Source organism: Magallana gigas, chromosome 3, assembly GCF_963853765.1.
Source record: "Magallana gigas chromosome 3, xbMagGiga1.1, whole genome shotgun sequence".
NCBI classification, from domain to species: Eukaryota; Metazoa; Mollusca; class Bivalvia; order Ostreida; family Ostreidae; genus Magallana; species Magallana gigas.
In genome coordinates this window covers 1,150,150-1,168,907 of record NC_088855.1, presented here as the reverse complement: position 1 = coordinate 1,168,907, position 18,758 = coordinate 1,150,150, and the positions used below count along the sequence as shown (strand labels likewise).

General features: G+C 33.3%; 1 protein-coding gene across 4 annotated transcripts; it reads left to right on the top strand.

Moving 5' to 3' along the window:
- Nucleotides 1-838: 838 nt before the first annotated feature.
- Nucleotides 839-18,157, top strand: LOC105327172 (nacrein-like protein). 4 transcript variants are annotated; one of them, XM_011427491.4, is made up of 11 exons: nt 840-1,071; nt 1,891-2,035; nt 2,685-2,866; nt 3,068-3,192; nt 3,617-3,682; nt 3,820-3,943; nt 4,286-4,415; nt 4,518-4,647; nt 6,064-6,345; nt 6,638-6,703; nt 8,147-8,523. In XM_011427491.4, the coding sequence occupies exons 1-11, from the start codon at nt 901-903 to the stop codon at nt 8,250-8,252; spliced, it is 1,527 nt and encodes a 508-aa protein (XP_011425793.3). In that variant the 5' UTR covers nt 840-900; the 3' UTR covers nt 8,253-8,523.
- The last annotated feature ends 601 nt before the right edge of the window (nt 18,158-18,758 follow it).

The following is an 18,758-nucleotide window of genomic DNA, read 5'->3' as shown; positions in this document are numbered from 1 at the left end:
AAAAGGTCAGAATCTGGGACGGGGAAACCAAGGAAATTTCATACACATCGCGTCAAGTAATTCTCCTGTAATGAAGGTGTTAGGCCCTAATGTCTTTAGGGAGTGCATAGTTTTTAATGTGGAGAGCAGAAACTCTAGTGACAGGGTTCCCATAACTCAACAACTTAGTACGTGGCTTCAGCAGCTTGATCTTAAATAACTATTCTGTAATGGCGTTATTATTTTAACATCACTATTCAAACTTATTTCAAAATAGCTGCAGAACTGTAGCTCTCCGGGGAAAAAATATTGACAGACCGGACTGTCAATATTTTTTTCCCGGAGAGCTACAGTTCTGCAGCTAATCTCAAAATGACCATCTATTATAATAGATAAACATTCATTTAGTGCCTGTAAACGGTGACTAAATGAAGAATTCATTTGTTTGGTTCTTGTGTGTTTGTTTTTATATCCTGTATAATACTGTGAACGCGGAAACATGCATGTGACTACATATAATACAAGAAATTTTATGTAGAATAGAAGTATTAAATCTGGTCTATTCAAAAATTTTCTTTGCAAAGCTAAGTGTTGCTAGATATGTTATATGCAAACACAATTTGCCTAAATTTCTCGAAATTAAGTAAACAAACTAACAATTACATTTATTGTACGAATATGTGATGTAAAATACATTGTCTGCCGATCAGACGCTTAATACACTCATCTTCTTTGAAGAGAGCGGAATATGCAAAAAAGTTCAAACTTTACTGAAAAATTCAATTCCAAAATATGTGAATGCTGCTGTACATGATTAATGACCCGGAAGAAACATCGATAAGCAAACAAACATTTGTAAACCCTACAGCGTTCCATACATTGAACCACACAGATTATATCAGGAGGGAGAGAGAGGGAAGGATGGAAGCAGTAAGAGGGGACTGGCTTCATCTTTTGTTGCTACTGACCTTGGCCTGCCTCGTTATCGTTATCGTCAGACTTGTCGTCGGACTGTACCACCGGAGGATCCTATTCCGAGGCTTCCCGGAACCGATAGAAGAGAGACACTGGCTATTTGGTCACCTACTAGTGGTCAGTATACTATGCACCAGACATGATATAAATTTAAACGTATTTTTTGTTTTTGGTGATTAAAAATTAGCATCATTTAAATGCATCTATTTATTTGATGTAATATTCGTCAGTATTTGCCTTCAAGTAAACACGATTGGGGAAAAATAGCCCACGTTAATGTGATATGAAAGGTAATGAAGCAGTTTTAGCTAAGACGGGTGTACTATCAAACCAATCCTGTTTACAAACAGACCGTCACACTTTTTGACCTCGGTGTAAATATTTGTTGTCAGTTCACCTGTATCAAATAGGAAGACACTGTAATATTACTCATCTCAACGATGAATTTAAAAGTCTAACCGATGATTCCAAAATATCAACAATTCGTACTGGCATTGGTCTAAATTCTTCATTCAGTTTGTAATTGCATATAATGTTATTTTATTATTTTAAAATACATCTTTCGTAAGATACATTCAGTACATGTACAGGGTATTTTGGCATTTTTCAACCTTCTAATAGACTCGATATACTACATGTAGTCTCTACAAATAAATTAGCGTTTTAAGGTCTAAATTTGGACCTTAAAATTACTGAAACACGCTGAATATTTAAAAAAAAAATATGACAATATATTAAAAATAACATATACATTTAAAAAGCCAATAAATTCTTGCATGCAAAATGAATCTTTTTCTACACCCTTGTATTAACACTGTGAAATCAATAGAGTGGAATACTAGTTATCATGATAACGTCTTTGAATAAAATCCCCGGATTTATCTTCATGTATTATTCATGGCAGTAATCCATTTCTTTTGCGCTAAATATTTTCAGTTTGCTGGAAAGACTTCAAGATTAGACAAAGTCTTAGAATGGACGGCAAAATTTCCAAAGATGTTTATCATCAGGCCCGGACCTTTCCGTGTCCGTGTCATCCTCCATCATCCGGAGTGTGTCAAACAGGTGCTCGTGACGTCAGGTAGCCAGCCAACCATTTCAAGATACTAATCAGCAATACATATGGATATGATAAATATGTTATTTCAAGACATTGATTAATAACAGCTATAATTTACATGTATACTATGGGGTTTTTTTGTAACACCAATCAATAACCGTAAAATTAATGATTATATAAACATTTTGTTGGACTAGACCCGAAGCTCAGTAAACACCTTTTGTTTTACTTGTAAACTGTTATTACTATTCTACATCTTCAGAGTTGTTATATATAATGCAAGTACTATGTTCTTGAATTTTTTTTGTGATAAAATATTTTGCGTTTCATTGTATAACTTGGTTATATGAAAACACATTTCGTGAACCAGGAGATGAAATTTAAATTGCGAAAAATGTGAATGAAATCGATTTAATATCATATCATAATCGAGTAATTAAGGGCAACTTTTTGTGGGAATTTATTTCGTTTGGAGAAAAAGTTTAAAACATGTAATTACCCAGAATGAAGAATACGAAATTTATAGATAACTGCTGTATTAATCAAAGTTTTTGGAATTTGTATTACCTGGTTGGGCATTTTAATTTCGTAAATCACCTGAGAATAAAATCCACAGACAAAATGTTCACCAATGAAAATAAAATGTCTTCGATAATAATAATTCGTACAGATCCTAAACCGGTCGGGTTCGGTGAACCGTACCGCCATGGACTTCCGTGGCTGGGGGAGGGACTTCTCATGTCCAGTGGACAAAAATGGAAGCGCTCCAGACGTCTGCTTACTCCCGCCTTCCATTTTGACATCCTGAAACCTTACGTGAAAATCTACAAGACCTGTGCAGATATATTATCGGTATCCAAAGGAACAATTTAAATTGATTTTACTTTCGATTTTACATTTAAAAAAGAATCAATTGCTTTGATATTCAACATACATGCATTTTAATTTTGATAGTACTTATAGAAACTTTTGTTAATCTACTATAGTTTTTCTAATGGTACATACCAATTTTTTTTTCGAGAGCTAATTAATTTTATTTCGCTAACAACGCAGGAAAACCTCAATGAACATGCCGACACAGGTAAAAGCGTTGAAATATACAACCTGGTCAGCTCCTGTACATTGGATATAATTCTAAGGTGTGCCTTCTCCTATACAACAGATTGTCAGAGCAAAAGGTATGTGGCACAGTGATAAAAATCACATTGGTACATGTTTTTGTTTGTTTGTTTGGTTGTTTTTTTTACATAGACGTGGCATATGTTGCTGAAACGTGAGGGTGAGGTTCATGATGTTTAAGCGTTCAAATTATTTGATAATACCCAAAAACCTTTGTTTCACTTTTTCAAAAGAGTTTAATTTCTTAAAAGATTAATACAGCAAATCAAATAGTGTACATGTACCAGATAACGGTATGTTTGAATGGTCAAGGAAGGCAATGAAGAAAATACGAAAAAAGTGTGTCGACAAACAAACACTTAATCTATACAAATATATGTACAAAAAATCAATATAAACATGTTGTTAATGATCATAATGAATATTGAAATTTACAACAACAAAAAGCACAGTTTTTACTTCGTTGATATATTTTTTAACTAGAGAGACGACCCATCCATACGTAAGTGCCGTACAGGACATAGCTATGACATGGCTCTTAAGAAATAAGTAAATATATTTATAATCGTCTATGATTTACATTACTTTATAAAAATTCTTTATCCATTTTAGTACTCAAGTATTTGATTTTAGTTTCTTGAATATATTAATTTGGATGTCTTATTTAATGATTATAATACTTTTAGGTCGCCCTGGTTGTACCCGGATTTCATTTTCTACAGAACAAAACAAGGTCAAAAATTTAAATCAGATTGCGATTATGTCCACAAGATTGCTGAGGATATCATTGACAAGCGTCGGAGGGAGCTAGTGAGTATATGAGCCCATAAAGCACCCCGCCCCCTTTACATTCACTTGTTGTCAAGCTTGTTAGGAAAATTGTAGAGTAAATGTTCGAGACCCCTCCTTCCAAACGTTTTGTTATTTTCTTTTATATTGGTAATATTTCTGTTTTGTTAAGACCCTCTTCGATACTCTTTAAGCTTACCAGGGTTGATTATGCCAATTGTATGTAAATATTTGTAATATTTCCACTCACATTGACCAGACAACATAACATAGATAAATAATTGAAAAGATGAAGTATACTTATATACTTATATGTTTTGGAGATTTATCGATTACCACGCATGATCTCTTTCAAATCAAAAGGAACGCGAGGATTTATCACACAAACGATATCTCGATTTCTTGGACATCTTATTAACTGCGAAAGATGAAAGCGGAAATGGATTGACTAAAGAGGATATCCGAAATGAAGTTGACACGTTTTTGTTTGAAGGTAAATCTCAAAACGCTTTTATGCACAAGATTTCTCTTATGTCAGAATAGATATATATTACTTTATCCCTAACAATAACAAAATAACACTTAATGAACGCAGGTCATGACACTACAGCTAGCGCCATCTCGTGGATCCTCTATTCTCTGGCGGAGAACCCTGAATGTCAGCAGAAATGTCAGGAAGAAATCGATAAGGTCGTCAGTGAGACCAAGTCTGGACAACTCGAGTGGTAAAAGTCAAAAAAGTCAAAAAGTCAAAAAGTTTTTATTTGTTACATATATATATGTACCTTATTATTAGGTTTTGTTGTTAGTATTGCATTGTTATTTAAAGGGGGATGGTCACGATTTTAGTCTTTTTTTGTCCGTTTACAATGCTTCAGTAAGGTAATTGTAATGGTCAACCAAATTTTGAGTGTTAGTCGTAGTTTATAAGCCGAAGGCAGAGCTCACAAATCTTCGTAATGTAAACAAAGCTTTCTTAACGTTTTGAATGTACAAGTGAAAATTCCAGTTTTGGATCGAATCGAATGTTATAAACGCTAGGAACTATTAATGTATGCTTAAAACAAATTAGAACAAAGAGAAATCAGCTTGTAAAACAACAAAAACAGGGTACGAGCCTTGTTTCCATGGCAAAGAATTCCAAGCTCGGTATCTTGCTTATAACTCTATGACTGGCACTCTAATTTTGGTTAATTATTAGAAATGCATTTTTAAAGCGATATAAACACTAAAAATAGAAAAATGAAAGGATTGTATATGATATGGGCCTAAAATGCCCCCCCCCCCTAAAATTAACATCACCATTTTATTGTAATTCTTTGTGTGTGTGTGTGTGTGTGTGTATATATATATATATATATATATATATATATATATATATATATATATATATATATATATATATATATATATATATATATATATATATATATATATATATATAGTATGACATTAGAAATATAAACTTTCCCGTCATTTTCGCATTTTTAGCATGAAACAGCTTGTTTTCAAGCATTTTTTCTTAGAGAAAACATAGAGCGCATGCTTAAACAAACAAAATATTTTAATCGGAGATGTATCTTGCCAAGGCTAATGAGTGACATTTTTTTTCCTTGTTCAAGCATGCGCTCTATATTTTCCATTCATAAAAAGATAAGGAAAATGTCAAGTTTTGACTGATTTTGATTGAATTATAGAAATAGCGTCACTTCTGACGTCATATACTGCCAGTGAGTGCAATTAAAACAAATAAATAGGTGAAAAATATATTTTACAACAACTCTTCTAAAAAATAACATAACAGTTTATTGTACCCAAAACACTTTAAATAATGGCGAATTGTGGGGGCCAAATTCAATTCATATCAAATACATTTATAGTTCTTTGTTTATGGTTCTGTAAAATCACGACCATGTCCCTTTAAACTCACTTGATGGATTTCCGTCATTCAGTGAAATAAATGTAAACTGTAAAGACTGGAATATGACGGACTGGCATGTAAATGCATTTGTGTCCTACTTTTTGAATTTTCAATCAGTTTACCAACAGTTGTCTGAATAGCAGAGTTTTATTTTAATCTTCAAATTTAAGATACTGTTTTAGCGAAAATACAATAAACACGATTGTTGCTCAAATTGCAGGAAGGATTTGGGAAAGTTGGACTACCTTACCGAGTGTATCAAGGAAGGTATGCGGGTTCACTCCCCTGTCCCAGGGGTGTCCAGAGTTAACACCCAGCCAATAAAGGTAGACGATGTCACCATACCCCCGGGCACCATAATTCTTATCAACTTCTACGCACTGCATCACAACCCAACAGTATGGGGCCAGGATCATATGGAGTTTAAACCGGAAAGGTTCAACAGAGATAATTCGGAAAAAAGAGATTCCTTCGCGTTTTGTCCATTCTCGGCGGGACCTAGGTTTGCAGTCTTTTTATTTTATTGTTTTATATTATTTTCAATACTTCATTGATCGATGACAGCAAAGTTGGGCATTATTATTTTAACGATGGTTAGATAAGCATGTATATGAACATAATTAATATTTTACTTTCCCGGTGGAAAAATATGAAAATTTGAAAAGATGCGGTTTTCTAAGAACTTTCTAAGAATTTATTTTTATACATGTACTAGAGCTTATAGAATCAAGATATTTAAAATCAAAATAATCATATTCATCCAGAAGTAAATGTTTTTTTCATTTGAACTTCAGAAACTGTATAGGACAAAACTTTGCCATGAGCGAAGAGAAAGTGGTGTTAGCTAGCCTATTACGTAGGTGAGTACATATTCACCAAGGTAGGTTTTTTTTTAAAAAATAGGAAAGCTTTTTATCGTCCACATTAAAATTCATCTGGATTGAACTTTGAAAAACAAAGCATGGAAATTGAAATAAAATGGTTAAGATTGGCATGAAATATAATAAAAATACGTGTATAGCGAAAACATTTGAGGAGTAAGGAATCATTCTTTGAGTATTTTGAGGTGATAGTTTTGGTCGGGGCGTGATCAAATCCAATAAAGCCCGAGGGCTTTATGAAAGATTTGATCACGCCCCGACCGAAATTTTCACCTCATAATATTCAAAGAATGATTCCATAGTACCTATCTTTATATATTTTTAAGCCATCGTTAGATTAAATATTTAAATAAAAATAAACAAACCCCACTGGCGCCTTTATTTGGTGTCATTTATAGTTATGGGTTATATAGTACAAAATCGATACGTAATGTAATCACAGGCAAAGACACTGGAGAATGTAAATATTCTGAAATATAAATACACGTACGTGAATTGTCTAAATTGTCCTGTCATAATGTTTGTTGATCTTATATTCTCTATTAATCGAACATCCAAAGTAAATTAAGTTTAATGTTGTTTGCAAACTACTGAAAGATGAAATAGTTTATCTTTTGACTACATTCAACATTTCGTTACCCGCCGTAAGTAGGTCTGACACTGACAATAAGTGTTTGATGAATGGTAGCATCACTCTCATTACCGGATGTAACACGGGTTTCAACAATTTAAATAAGGTTAAACATGACATCAGTTGCCACTGTTAACATAAATCTATTACACAAATGTTTCTCCTGTTTTTAAATAATTAACGTCAAAGGTGTGCATATTTAGCTATTACAAATAGGTTATTCTTAAGGGACTTTTTATCAAACTCGCTTTGAACAGACGATGTGCATTCAAAATTAACTTGTGTACATCATGCTTATGACAGCTGCAGGTGTTAATTATATTCAGGGTCAAGTTGAGTGTAGTTGTTAGGATACATATTGGTCATTACAAGGTAAGATATTTATGGCTTTGCATTCCGAGGATGAAGCGTGACTTAAATTTAAAAAAAAAATCAAGGATTTGACTTATCTGCTAATTATACATGTCTCTAAGGAAAATTTGTCTGTACTAAAGGTAAGGATACACATTGGGAAGTTATAAGCCACATTGTATGGAACTATATGTCAATAAATCAATAAACATTAATGTGACTATAAAATTGAAATAAAATACAGAAATACCAAGGCTGCGTATAATGTAGCGACACATCATTAAAACGGAAGCATTTTTTTTCAAATGGACGCCGATTATATAATTATTAATTGGTGCATAAAATTTAAAAAAAAACGTTCATTTAACCCATGCACGTCTTCCTCACAGGGATTTATAGGTATTTTTTGTTGAAATTATATATGGCGTCTTCTTGTTCAGGTTTTCCTTTTCGTTGGACAAGGATCATAAGGTTGATAAAGTGATAGCAGCTGTCATGCGACCTGTGGATGGCATCAAATTGTACATTCGGTCAAGAGACAACTAATGACAATGCTGTACTCACCTATACGCTGAGTCTAGTCAATACATCCAAGATATTATAAACCTACGACTTGATGCATGAAAAGACGTCAACATAAACACAATTAATTATGAACTCCAAAATTAACGGAGGAAAACTTTATGAAAACAAAAAGTCATCATCTTTTACGTATAATTTAATTGTGTTGCATTTGGAAACGGTAACTTGATTAGATCTGGAAATACCGGTGATAAAATTGACGGTTTGTGTAAAAATAAAATAGTTTCTTCCTGAAGACACATGTGGTACTCTTAAAATGAATGGTGTAAAAAAGAACTATTGATCTTTGTATTGTTAATTTTTATTCAATATTTAATTCTTTCTAATAATAGTGTAATGCAATAAACGTAATGTTAAAACGTAAAAGGTTGGAATTGGCTTATTCATACCAAAAAGCCCTGTAAAATATATATTTAGTTACTTTATTATACATGAGTTAAAACATTGCTTAGGGAAGCCGAAGGGCTTCTTGTTTGACGTTTATATCTACTTCTTGTTCTCGAAAATGAGTGCCCAGTTTTCTACAAGGACTTGTTGTAAGCTTGCAGTTTTGTATCTCAAAAAGTAGTGTATCTCTAACACAAGTAGTCTCAACGATAGCTTCTTGTCAAAAATGATCCTATAATTAAGTTAATTAATTATAAAAATTTTAAAATTCGGAATTGAATATCAAGTCCGTTTTTCAATGCACTTTTTTTTTACTGCAAAATGTGATTTGCATGTTTAACGATTTTTATTTCAATATAATTAAATTATTTCCTTAATCGTTTTTATTTCTTCTCAACTAATTATTGTCAACGAGGCATTCATCTGTTACAAAACACGAGACTTTTGGTCTATAAAGTAAGCGCTGTCCTTTGGGGCTGACTAGAGATGGCCCAGTGTTTGTCGTCAGTGGTCCTGCTGTGGATTTCCCTCGGGACAGTGCTTGGTGCAGGTTTCTTGGGAGTTCGTCCGCAGTCCAATGGCGATTGTCGATATGACGATATTAACAAAGCCCACTTTAGTTATGATCAGAATCATTGTGAGGGTAAGTCTTTTTAATGGTTTTTCATCACTAATTTAATTTTTCATTTCGATCATATAATAACTAAGAGCAAGATCTCTGATAGAATTAGTTACATCAAAATATAAGTACGAGTGTATGAACCCGAGCAATCTTTTAAAATTGATTCTTTTTCAATATAACTGAGGTTATAAGTATATATGTGTACTGTTTTAACAAGAATACCAATAACTACTTAATATAACATTCTGTACTTATATGCTCGATAGTTAAGACCTCAATGAATTAGACATACATGTGTACGTCCAATTATTTCGGACCTACATAACTAGGTGACATTGGCCACTAGTTTATTTTTTTTAATGTACAATCATTTCCCTTGAAAATGTCTTTAGAAAAACAAAGGCAATCAAATCGGTTCCTCATTCAACAATTTCATGTGTGTCCAGCATTGGTACCCCATTAAAGATGAGCCCTTTTACCTCACATAGCATTCTTTATTATAACTATCCTACACGTATACACGAATATACATGTAACTATCATAACTGTGTCTTGATTACAACTATTCTATTCTGTATACAAACTATAATACATGTATATGTATCTTGATAAATATGTTATTCTGATTATAACTTAACCTAAATGCATATTTATAATAACTATCCTATCTTAATAAATGACTATCCTCTCTTGATTAAAACAATGATAACATTATTACGACTATCACTTTTGGATTGAAATCATCACATCTTAATTACGACTTTTTTTCATCTTGATTTCAACTTTTTTTAGGTATACTTAAAATCATCCTAGATTTATCTAATAACAACAATATTTTCTGAATTACGACTTCCTCAATGCATCTTTTGACATCTATCAAATGATGATTACAACTATTTTATTTGTATCTGTGTTACAACTATTCCATATTAATAAAACATCGTAATCATTTCAATTATCTTAATTGCAGCTATCCTACCCATCTGAATGACAACTACATTATGTGTTCCTTTATTACAACTACATGTATCTTAAACTATAACAATTTGTTTTAAATCATCCTGTCTTGAAAGCAATTATTCTTGATTACAACTATCAAAACAGGATAGGAACTCTCCAATCGTGATAACAACTAACCGATCATGATTAAAGTCATCTTTTGTCAATTAAAACTACTGTGGTTTCATTAATATTCAAGGGTATCAATTTTCGTGGATATAGGGAAAATCATAGTTTCGAGGATACGGAAATTCGTGGCCAATGACCCTATCTATACAAAATCTTAATAAAAATTGCACTTCAATGAACATTTAATTTCATGGATCAACTTAACAACGAAATCCACGAAAATTTGTATTCAACGAATATTGATGAAACGACAGTATCATATCTTAATTAAAACTATTCCATCTTGGTTACATATACTGCTATCCCATTTCGATTACATCTTTCCTATTTTGATTACATTTATTCTATTTCGATTACATATATAGTATTTTGATTACATCTATTCTATTTCGATTACATCTATCCTGTTTTGATTACATCTATTCTTTTTCGATTACAACTATCCTATTTTGATTATATCTATTCTATTTCGATTACATATATCCTATTTTGATTACAACTGATATCGTTTCACGACTAACATATCTCGATTACCATTATTCTGTCTTGGTTAGGTCCAATGAAGTGGTGCAATGTCCATCAGTGCTGGTCCACGTGTGGGTCTGACATCAGGCAGTCGCCCATTAACATTCAGACCGCGGAAACCATCAGGGAGGGGTTTGGGGATCTACAGTTCCGCAACCTTCACCTCAGAGTTCCAGCAAATATCAGTAACAACGGTATGTTATAAGTGTTTATATATGTAGTTAGCTAGTCTTGGAATCATGCATCGTTATATATGTACGTGTCTTACTAAGTTTATAAAGATAAAATAATGTAAATCATAATTGTTTATTCTTAGTTCTAGAAAGTAAACTTTTAAATATGTATCTCTCAATCTCTCCATATAGCAATACGGCATATACATGTTTATTCATTACTTTATTCTTGTATCTATATGAATTCCAATGAATTGTCATCTGTGATTTAAATGGATTGATCAAATCGCCTGTTCGTTCATTGTGTTGTTTAACACTTAAATTGATTTTCCAATTTAAGTTATACGTTCTCATACATACCGTAATAACGGCACTGTAACTTTTGCGGCATGAATGTGCAGTATACAATTTATTATTAATTACAGGACACTCTCCGGACTTTGATTGCAAAGTTGAAACAGACGAGGCTCTCAGGCTGAAGAAGAATATCATTCTAACCAACGTCCCTATGCGCGGGGATAAACAATACATATTTGCCCAACTCCATATACACATAGGCAACGAAACAAACCGTACGTCCGACTCAAACATCAATGATGATGAAGGATCAGAACACTCCATCGATGGCCAGTTTTATCCAATGGAGGTAAAGCACGAGCCTATTGATCATTATCGTATCATGTTTGTATTTTTAAATAAGGAACATTTTTGTCAGTTGCTATCAGATAATAGATATATATGTAATACGACCATCCTTTTCATCAAACAATAAGAATTCAATGCAATCCTAACCAAACAAATTGGCATGTATGTTTCCTTATATAAACCTATGGAAATGTTTAATTCTGTTTGAACGTTTTCGTGACGTCACAATGATAACTGCACGTGCTTATTGAACTTCGATGGTACGTGATCAAATCCTCTTAGAAGCCCTTCGGGCTTCACAAGATTTGATCACGTGACCAAGTTAATATCCCAGAAAATCTTTTTAAATTGCTGTTTATTTCTTAACTAAATAAGTATATGAAATGACTATTTGTTAAACTATATTTTAAGCAACTGAGGTAGATGCGATATAGGAAGAACACTACGGAATCACCTAATACTGGATAACACAATATCAAAATGTCGGCTATGTTTACCGTTCAATTCATCTTCGGTAGCCATGTTTCCGATACGCTTTTTTTCATCTCCGGAGATAAGAAAAACGAATCGGACATTTTACTACCGAAGATGCCTCCGATTGATGATGTTGTACATCTTTTCTATTTAAAGGCTCACTTGGTGTTTTACGACAGTTCATTCGATAACATAGGTGTGGCTAAACCTGTAAAGGACAGTCTGGTAGTGCTCGGCGTCATGATAAAGGTACTACACAGTGGTGGCACGGCCCAGTCTCTCTCTCTCCTTCTCTCTCTCTCTCTCTCTCTCTCTCTCTCTCTCTCTCTCTCGTTCTCTCTCTCTCTCTCTCTCTCTCTCTCTCTCTCTCTCTCTCTCTCATTTTTTCATTCTAAAGGGTTTTATGATAGATTTGACAACGCCCTGTATTTGATCATCTCATAATATTCAAAGAAGTATTTAGTACTTCTATTTATATTATCTTCATTCATTATTTGATTAAATATTTTAAAAAATAATCGATAGACTGTATTGGACTAAAAATTACAAAATTGATATGCAATGTTATAATAGATAAAGACACTAGAAAATGAAAATACTCATCAATCACATTGACTTGCTTAACAATTGAGTCATTTGTGAAGCACTGATTGTAGGGTGGTAAATAAAAACATTTAAATTCATGTTGATGTTTTGTCGGTACCTTTTGAAGTCGTTCTTTGTTTCTCCTACTACTGCCTAGGACTTATCACACTGAAAGAAGTTTACGTGTGCAACATGTATGAACTGGGTGATATAATGATCTTACTTTGTTGTATCCGCGTTGTAGGTCAGAGACGATGACAGTGAAGAGGAAAATGAAGAAGAGGAAGACAAGAGGGAAAACGAAGAGGAGGAAGAAGACCAGGAAGAACCCGAACAAGAAGTGCGTTGTTATACCAAACCTTCCAAAAAAACCTATGTTATGCATTTACATAAACGGAATTTTAGCTAACTTTTTCAAACAGAAAAACAGTAATTTTGTTAAATTTCTTTTTAATCATGAATATCAGAGGCTTGTTCTGTGTCATTTTAGTATTTAAAAATATGTTTTAAAGAATTTTTTTAAATTAAACAAAAAATTGCAAATCTGAACCCATCCACCCCCACTTATGTATGCATTGTAAGTTAACATTGTTGGTCAACGATAAATATCACAAAGTTCTTATATGTGGTTATTTGTATGTAGGATAAAGATCTTTGCTCGTTGGAAGAAGGTAAAATGAACGAGAAATTCTACAGGAAACACTGTTATAGGAAGGTAAGCACAAAAAGTTACAAAGAACTTATATTTTCATATTGGGCGTACGTCTCGTCTGATGATCATAATTGACTTAAATTGTACATGTATATGGTCTAATAAGCACGTTAGACTAGATAATTGTACATGCTGATGTTTAAAATCTCGTAATCATAATTTTGTGTATTTTGCATAGAGGACAAAATGTAAGGGGAGATTTGCCAAGAGATTAAGTGATAACATGGAACACTATTTTGAAGAGATTCGGAACCACGACCCTGTTAAACCAGATCTAGAGAAATCTTCAGACGACGACATTCGTGGTGACGTTTTGTGTAACCTTACAAATCTACTTAAAGCTGATATGAATACGCATTATTTCCCTTTTATCTCAGACTACGCCATTTTAGTTGTCGATTTCTATTCATTCACATCCCTTGTATAAGGCCGAGACCACTAAATATGCATCAACGCATTCAGGTATTTCATTTCTATCACTGCACTGGTAAAGAATATCCAATGAAAAACGAAACAAAACAGACTAAAATCCAAGAACACATTTCAAAAACCCTCGATCATTGTAAAAGGTTACCCTGTGTGGTGGTGGTATAATATCGAACATGCGCAAACCACACATTGTAGTAGATCGTGCAGTAACATGGACTTTAGAAAACGGAGTGTTTTCGTAAAAACAATGTTTTACATTCTTACTTTCTTGGATTGACTATGATCACATATCTACTGTGTTGAATGTAGTGCGGCCGGGGTCCACCGTAAGATGTAGACGTCATGTACTCTGTAAGAACGACACACGTATTTGATATGCACGCCAAGTAAAGCAGCACTATCTGTGCAAGATGATGCAGATACTTCGGGAATTCTTTCAAAGAATAAACGATGTTTTCTGTTTTGTTGATTTTAGTTTTTAACGGGGATTTTCAACAGAAAAAACGGTTATTGAAATAGTGAAAATAGCGGGCGGGCGGATGGCTGCCAAAAGAGTTCCCTTATACGGATTACTCCTTCTACAGTTTTGAAGATAAGGAGTTGTTCTTTCGTAGACCAATTGTACATATATCAGAGGTGTGCATATTGCTAGAATTTTAATTTCTGATAATGAATGAAAAATACTAGTTTTTGAACTTAGTCATTTTTTCGGCAAAACATTGCATATTAATGTAGGGTATTCCATTTCTCTGAATGCGGTAGGTAGTGTTTATCAATTCAGGGTTGACATGAATTATGAATACATTTCACATAAAAGAAAACCTGGTTTGTTGCAACATTGACAGCCTTTTACTTGGCTTTATTCTTTTTTTACCAACATATTACTACCATGTGTAATTCTATCATTTAGAAGTCCATGCAACCTGAATGACTCGATTGAAATGCGACCGATCGTAACTTTCTCGGGCGATATATATTCCACTTTGTAGAGCGATCAAAACTGACATCGCGACCAAATGCTTTTATGAATTCATCTCAGCTTTAAGCATTAAATGCTTATTTTTAGATATCGTCGGTCCTATAACACACAAGGCCAGGTAGACAACTTGAAATACGCGCGGTACGATAATTTGTCTGCACGGTCCAGTGTGTTTAAGGTCATACGATTTTCAAAAATAAGCCTTCAATCTTTTTATTTATTTATCACATGTTTATCTCAATATGTTGTGGATATGACTCATGGGATGAATTTTTATCTCATACGTGTGGTGTATATTACCCGTGTGATAAACCTTTGCTATATCACACGGGTGACGCTATATCAAATACTTCCGGTCGGAACTACTTTTGACACAGCCCCTCGCTTCAACGCTTCAGTGACATATTTTCAAAGATTTGCTAGTACTTTCAACATAACTATATCTACTATATCTACTACAAAAATTAATATAAAATTGATTTTGTTGAATATTTAAATTACAAATACAGGAAAACACATAACTGCGTAGCACAGGCGTCGGAACCGGGGGCTATTGTGAGTGGGGGGGGGGGGGGGAGGGTTAGCCCCCCCCTCCCCCACACCTTTTTTGCAAAGTTATTCATAACCGTAACCACAAGACCCTTTTTTCTTGTTTGTCAAGATTTTTGATAAATTTAGCCCACTTCCAACTTTCAATTTGAAGTTAATAAAACTACAAATTACGTTAACTATCAAGGAGTTCATCCTGACAACGCGATGAAAACAGAGCGTTCTGGCGATCTGGTTGTGTTTATATACAAGAACTTACCGAAATAATGTTTCATGAGACTTTTATTCCACCACCAGTAAGCATCCTTATTCACTATTTTCAATTTTGAATCATTAGGCTAGCCTAGTGTTTGTTTTATTAAACATCATGCATCAACAACTGTTCCTTGTTCGAGTCAATTCAAACTAACGTGCATTCGCAACTTTGTGTATGTCAACAAACTTGATAATTCAAGTATTCTGATCGGTATTTCCATCTAATCAAGTGAATAAACTCCAAGACAAATTATTTAGAGCTACAAAATCATTTCAAGGTTTATTTCAGTGATACCTTACATTAAAACAGTTAGATTTATCTCAGAAATGACGTACTAAATTGTATTGCGCAAGGTCACAATAACCGGATAACACAACGTTGCATCATCGTTTTTAATCTTTGAAAAAAATCAATTTGGGTCATATAAGGGACTGTCTCAAAAGCCTCATAATATAAATCAAATTGTTTGAGATAAATAGAACATCTATAATTGTGTGATTTTATATTTGCTTTATCCAACTCGTTGAAAAGGTTATATTCGCTCGGCAAGCCTCGCGAATATATACACCATTTCAACTCGTTGGATAAAGCAAATATAAAATCACACAATATAGATATCCTCTATTTATCTTCCACTGTGTGTTCGTACGCCATGTGACGTCATAATTAAACATTACATAGGTATAGACGGTTGGTTGTCGTAGCATGAAAAAGTAAATGATCAATTCAGTTGAAAAGAGTTGAGTTGTAAATGAGAAGCATCTAATATTGTTTCATTTATTCTTCATGAATTCATAAAAAATGTTTGAAAATAAAATGTTTGTTAAACTTCAAGGAACTTGTTTTCCTTGCGTTAAGTAGTTGGCGTCTTGCAGTTAATGTGTTGTGCGGCTCACAATTACAATTTTTATAGAAAGAATTGAGATTAACAAAATATGTGGTAAAACATTTGATAAAAAGAATCTCTCATAATTTGCGATGGTATATTATTTTGATCTAACTCGTTGTATGTTTTTTATCCCATCGCCAAGGCTTGGGGATAGAAATCATACAACTCGTTGAATAAGAATAATATACCATCGAAAATCATGAGAGATCCTCTATTTATTTATATTTTTTAAAAAAACTCCATGCCTTGTGTGCAATTGTGATTTTTACTTCAAAATTACTGTTTTATCCGGGAGAGCAACTGTAACAGCCACAAACGTGACGTTAGATTGGCAATAATGGGTGCTCGGCAATAATGGGTACTCGCACGTTACACTCTCCTTTTTATACTGTAATTCCTATTTCAAAATATTTTCACTATTTACACGTATATATTATATTTGATTCATAGTGTAAAATTATGAGCATTTGAAAATATACAATATTATTATAGGCCCCCAGTTTTACATACCTCATCATCATCATCACCATCACCATCATCATCATCATCAGTAGATATTTTGCATTCTGGGTAAACGTTATCCTATATAACAATAATCACAATGTTTTCGTTGGGTAATGTAGAATACCAATGTGGGGACCATCCAGACTTGGACTTTATTTACAACAACTGCATGAAACGGTCCACTTATGAAAGCAGGAACTACCGGGAGGTGGAGTCTGGAATCTCCCCTCTGGATGTTCTCCCTTGTGACCAGAGCTTCTACACGTATGCCGGGTCACTGACCACTCCACCGTGTTATGAAACGGTCCAGTGGATTGTCTTTAAATGCCCTATTACTGTCTCTAAAAAGGTTCGAATAGTCACTGGCTTTTTTTGCTTTATCGAGATAAATTTTAATCAAATACATTTGCAATTGTGGTGATTTTTCTTTTTAAATTTTTTTTTTCAATTTCATGTAGGCTTACAGAAATTTGCAGTTAGTTCAGGATTCAAACGAAGATGACCTGAAATTGCTGGGGGTTAAACGTCACATTATGACGGTAAGAATTTTAAGTACTTAAGTGTGTTAGTAATATACTATACTGTTTTACCTATAAACTATTACTTTGCTTTAAACATGTAGTGCTTTTTACATATGTAAATGGATTTAATTCATTTTAATTTCGATTGTAGAATAATACTGGGATACAAGTCTACAGAAATCATGAAAACTAAAGAAAAAAAGGCATCAACTATTGTTGCTTGTAGAAAGAAATGTTTTACCCATGGCAAAATGTGTTTAAATTCATGTAAACATTCCATCTATACTGAGATATCTACATGATTTATGATCAAATAGGTTTACCATTGACAAAGAATTTTTGTCAGATTTTAATAAGTTTTAACCGTTGTCTGGAATTTTCGTAGACAGTGTGTGTTTTGTTGAAAACTAGCTTAAATATAAACTAAGTTTTAATATACCACTTGTGTTTGCTTATTATGCATTTGAATAAATATTCTTTGACTACTTATTTATAGGTCTTTAAGATGTCTTTATGTATGGTTTGATCTAACGTCACACGGAAAAACTTAAGGTGTAAAATAACTGGATGTCGCTTTTACTATAGTAAATCAATATCTCATTTACATTTTTCACACATGTTTAAATGATGTCGTATTGGGAATTTCATTTTGGGCTTATTTCCAAAGTTTTGAAATGTCATGAAAAAACGTAGAAACATGCGATTTTTGACGCCTTTACGTTGCACCAGGCTACAATATGTAATCGAGTTTGACACATCATCAGATGTTAACCCTTTTACTTAAATGTACTAATAATTATAGAGAAATAAAGTAAAGCCATCTGTGAACATATTCATGTAGAGTATTATAATGACGTACTTGTTGTTTGAGATAAAACCTTATGGTTGACTGTATACAAGAGTACAAGCAGCTATCGTATGCGGAAAAAAACCGCTTCTGGTACTGAATAACAAAGATTTCAAGGTCAGAAATTCGATCACTGGAATCAATTTTGAAAATAAAGAACATAAAACAAACACCAAGGGTAAAATAATATTTTTATCATATGGCAAAACTGGCAACCAAATACACCAAATATGACATGAATTGTT

Coding starts and splice junctions, on each gene's coding strand:
- LOC105327172 (XM_011427491.4), top strand. CDS start 901: ATGGAAGCAGTAAGAGGGGACTGGCTTCATCTTTTGTTGCTACTGACC. Junction 2,867..3,067: donor CCTGTGCAGATATATTATCG/GTATCCAAAGGA, acceptor CTAACAACGCAG/GAAAACCTCAATGAACATGC. Junction 6,346..6,637: donor CCATTCTCGGCGGGACCTAG/GTTTGCAGTCTT, acceptor TTTGAACTTCAG/AAACTGTATAGGACAAAACT.